General features: G+C 37.9%; 1 protein-coding gene across 1 annotated transcript in view; it reads right to left on the reverse strand.

Moving 5' to 3' along the window:
* Positions 1 to 4763, reverse strand: part of SLC17A8 (solute carrier family 17 member 8) — a 530762-nt gene extending 525999 nt beyond the window's left edge. Inside the window, exon 1 of the mRNA XM_044087789.1 lies at positions 4261 to 4763. Coding sequence (XP_043943724.1) covers positions 4261 to 4361 — 101 coding nt within the window. The 5' untranslated portion in view covers positions 4362 to 4763. The remainder of the gene's footprint in view (positions 1 to 4260) is intronic.
* Positions 4764 to 5000: the final 237 nt, after the last annotated feature.

Genomic DNA, 5000 nt, shown 5'->3' on the forward strand with positions numbered 1-5000 from the left:
TATTTCAGACTACAAAAGCATGGGTAAATACAATGTATGAACAAAACCTTGTGTAGCCAGTAAAGCATCATGTTTTAAGAAGGAAATCAGAGTAAAGCCATGCAGATATGGGAAGAACATGCAAATCTGACACAGATATGGACTGAGGTCAGGACTGATATGCAGACCTCTGAATTAGAGCTCTTACCACTGAGCTGCCATGTTCCCCATACTTAATGCATTCCAAAGTGCTGTAATTAATGCATACATGCAAAATAGTATCATAAATATATATTTTCTTTTAATATGCTGCTGTTTGAATGCCATTTCCTAATGTTAGATTTATATTAGCATGTACATGCACCTATGTGGATGATTACAATACATGTAATATTTGTCATTGTGGTACTTTTAATAGCACAATGAGCCATGACCCATACAGTGGAGGGCCTTCTGTACTGCGACTGAGCCCTCCTGTGAATCTCTGGCACCTAAATGCAACCCGAGAAGGGTGCTGTCTTTTGCATTGTATGTTAAACTGAACTGCTTTGTATCTGTCTTGATGCTAGTATCCAGGTAGAGAAGTTAAAAAAAAGCACTATTTAGAAATGGAAGTGGAATTTCTTGGAATGTCTTGGCGAGCACTGCAGGTTAGCACCTGTTACCTTACATTCAGCATTTACTTTGCAGTGCAAGAATTCAAAGCACAAAGCTATATAGAATACATTTCCATCAAAGTGATTTCTAAATACACATTTTCTTCTTCTTGTAGTTCAGAAAAGTACCTCTGTAATGCATAAAATAATGGCTAAAATAGCTATCCAAGTTAAAGACAATCAAAAGGCCTTTTTTTTAGTTATGTTCGTAATCTCAAAGGCATGATACAGCAATGCACTGAGCTGATTGTGAGCAATGTTGGTCAAAATGAGGTTGAAGATATATCCAACTAACTGCCTGATAAATTCAGCTCTAACTTTGCCATCTCGCTCCTACATCTGTCCCTCAAGATACACTTGAAACTGGCTCACTTCCAACTATCAGAAAAGGCAAAGTCCTCAAAATGCTATCAAAAGCTAAAATAACTGCATCGATGGGTCCTTAAAATATCCTTACATGCATCTTAAAAAGCATGAAGCATGGCTTACCCCCCCCCCCCCAAAACAACACACAATCTCAGCCTCTATGTAGGTTTTGTACTAAGAAAATGGAGAACAGCTACAGCCATTCCCCTGCATAATGGAAGACTTTCCACAGATCCAGGTAATTAGAGACCCTTAAGTCTAACCAGCCTCATATGTGAGGCCAGAGGAAGACTTCTCATGGAAATAATCAATAAGGACATAGGGAACCTCCTAACACTGGACCTGTCTCAGTTAGGATTCCTCAAGACCATGCCATGCTTACTCAACCTGGTGGACTTTTTTGCAAAGGTCACCAAAACAATGTATGATCTGGCCTCAACCTGGCTAAAGCTTTTAACACAATCCCCTACTCAGGCATAGTAGCAAAGCTAAATAAACTGGGACTGAACCCCTATGTCACCCAATGGATTGTCATCTGGCTCACAGATAGGATGCAGGAAATCAAAATAGGGGATGGTTCCTCCACAAAGAGACCAGTCACCAGTGGAGTCTCCCAGGATTCTGTGCTAGACTCTCCTTTTTTGCATCTACTTCTCTGAAGTAAAACCCAATACCAAAAGAGGTGTGGCTGACTAAGTTTGCAGATGACTGCAAGCTAGGAGTAGTCATTGAATCCACAGATGACTTAGCCATTCTATAGAAAGGTTTCTTCCAGATAAATAAATGGTGCTAAAATCATGAACTGAAACTAAATGCCAAAACAATACATTATCCTATCCTTTGGGAAGTCATCTACCCCAGGGTATTAACAGTTTGATAATACGTCCATGATATTTCACCCAGTTGTTTGGAGTTTGGTAACTTATGTGGATAGTGACCTAATGTTCAACCTGTATGTGTCCATTGTCCTAAGAATGTCCTTCTACATAGCACAGCTTATAAACAAATGGATTGTGTCTAAATGTAGGAATGACATTGTTCCCCTTTACTCAGCCCTCGTTAGGCCAGTCATTGAGTATAATGCCCCTTTTGACATGTATATGTCCAGATGCATGCAACAAGTAGAACACTCACAGAAATACCTTACTAAAATGATACAAGACCTAAACAATATGGACTGACTCAAAGCTCTTTCACCATATTCAGTATCCTACAGACTACTGCAAGGTGACCTGTGTCTGGCATACAAGGCATCTCTGACCCAATACTGGTGAATTTACTGCACATCAGCAAGTCAAATGGCATCAGATATACTTTGGTCTAGGGATCTAGGCTTCTTCTGAAACATCAACAGAACAGTTTGGAGCAACAGGTTTATCTCACAGAGGATACCACTGCTCTGGAACCTGTGATCAGGAGTCAAAGTCATCATATTCTACGTGAGTGATTAGACTCCCTAGCTGGAAGAAGTGACATGTAATGATGCCAGCATGCATGGCATTCACACCCACATGTCATGTGTTGGATGTCATATCACTCCCCCTGCAAAGTCTCAGGTCTCCACAAGAGGTCACACAGCCTGCAGTATACCATAACCCTCACCTTGGATAGGATAACTGGCTGCCAGCAACATCAATTAGTCCCTGGCCAACATCTTTCCTCTGTGCAAATGGACCAGCTTTGAACCTGTTTATGTTGCAAAGTATTACTTTTTATTGACTATGTCAAGCTGTTTCCACATACGTCTGTATGCAGGAACTGAAAGGTTTATGTCCTTTTTATTAAGAGTAATTTTGACAGGTACACATCCAATCTGCTCCTTCTGAGGTGGTAAAAGAGAAGCATTTCTGGAGGATGAGGCTGTACCCCCTACCCGTCTTTATGATGGAGGCCACCCAACACACCCCTTCCTTAAATATATCAAGTCCAGTATCATACCACACTAAACTAAGGAAGCTATTGTGATAAGCTATTTTACTGAATAACTTACGCCTGACAGATTAGCCTGAAGTCAATTGAAACATTCCTAAAAAGTAACAACTAAGCGCAAATGATTCAGTAAAGTGAATACATTTCTTAAACATAAGCAAAATTATTGAGCAAGAAATGTTATGATAGGTGACAGCATGATACAAGATTAAATTATTCCATTGTCTGAATATTAATGTGTTTTTCTGAAGCCACATTAGCAAATTTGATATCCTTTCTAAAAATAAACACTGGATTCTCACAGTTTTTTTTTCTTCTTTTTTTTTTAAATGCATTTCTGTACCTGCCGTCATGTCATTATTTTGTGATTTGTGACATAAATTCACATAAGGTAACTTGTATAGCTATACACAACCAGTTATACTGCCAACAGCAATTCTTGACATGTGTCAGAGCTTCTAAGTTAATATGCTGGACACAGCCACTTCATTCAAAGGATAGTTCCTTATTAGTAGTGAGAGTAAAAGCCAGCATTCTTAAGTGTGTATGTTTAACAAAACATCTGTTATCCCTTTGTTTGTCATCACATCAATCTGAATTATAGTTTTTCCTTCAGAGCTCTCTACAAATCTGCATGCAGGCTCTTTCTACTGTATGCTTTATCTGTTATTTATTCATATACACATTGCCATTAATGTGTTGAACTTAAACAATGTTGCAGTATTTAACTAAACACAAAACAAGGGAGAGAAAGAAAAAAAGGGAAAAAAAACATAGCTTAATAGAATTACTCAGAGCTTTAGTAACTGAAAGTAAAATTAAATGTTAGGCTTTCCTACGTTTGCTGCTTTAATATGTGCAGAACTCTAGTGAACTTAAGTAAATATGCAAGTGTATTGTCTTATTAATATTATTCTTGACATTTCTGAAAAAAATGTTTATTGTAAGTCTTTTATATCTTTCTTACATTCTGAGTAAAGTAAATACAACAAAGTATTTAAGTGAGCCATGCAATGTATAAGTCATAGCACTTATTTCAAGTGTCATGCCGGCAATGTTAATGTAACTTACTAATTATCTGCCCCTACTGTATTTTATACCATGCAGTTTGTGTAAATGTATCAGTTATTTTATGTATCTGCCTTGTGTAAACATCATTCTTATATGTTTTTATTATATGACATTTAATATTAATCATAAACCACCATACACTATAGCATTTAAAACCTCCTGATAATTTCTTTTGTGTAGTTTTGCATATAATAGTCAATGACATTTGACACTAATTATTCAAATGATAAAAGAGACCTAAGCCTCTGGTTAGCATTACCTTTGTATATTGCCCAGCGTGTCCCCTACTGTATTCTTCACCTCTTCCTTTCCTGAGTTGAAGATTTTATCCTTCAGCTCACTAAAGCCTGCAAAGGGCATCTTCGCAGCCTTTTGTCTTTCTCCTTTTAAACAATTACACAACAGCTATAGGCATATCCCCCTTATTTCATCTCTGTAGTAGTTACAGAGTTTGCTGTCTTTGTACCTGCTCGAACCACCATAAAGCACTTCCTTAGCCGCTCCAACCAGTTGCTATGGTAAACTGAAGGGTAAGACCATGCAAAAGAATCCTCAGATATTCGATCAATAAAAATATTTGCAGGTTTGACAACAAAACATTTCTGGTCGCAGATTCATTTATTTGGCAGGCATGTTATTTCTATGAGAAAGTAACCGACTAGATTTTTTTTCTGCAATAGACAAACAGCAGGCTCACAGGTTATTGCATATTCCAGCCCAGATAAGAAGGGCTCCTAAGTGGAGCCCAAGTGCAGAGGGAAAGATCACTTCTTTGGAGCTGTGATGTATATCTAACAAAGTGATATTATATACAAGGTACTGCTATGGTAACAAGCAGACAATACCTGTCCTTAATTGCTCTGGTTTATTAATAAGGCTGAAGGCAGACCTAGAAGCAGGAAACAAAGTTTATTAAAAATTGAGAAGTCTCTCGTTCTCTGTTCCCACTCCTGTTACTGGCTCTCTTTTTCGTTTCTTCCACATACACATACATACACA

Source organism: Protopterus annectens, chromosome 11.part0, assembly GCF_019279795.1.
Source record: "Protopterus annectens isolate FY-2018-M chromosome 11.part0, PAN1.0, whole genome shotgun sequence".
Taxonomy (NCBI): domain Eukaryota; kingdom Metazoa; phylum Chordata; order Ceratodontiformes; family Protopteridae; genus Protopterus; species Protopterus annectens.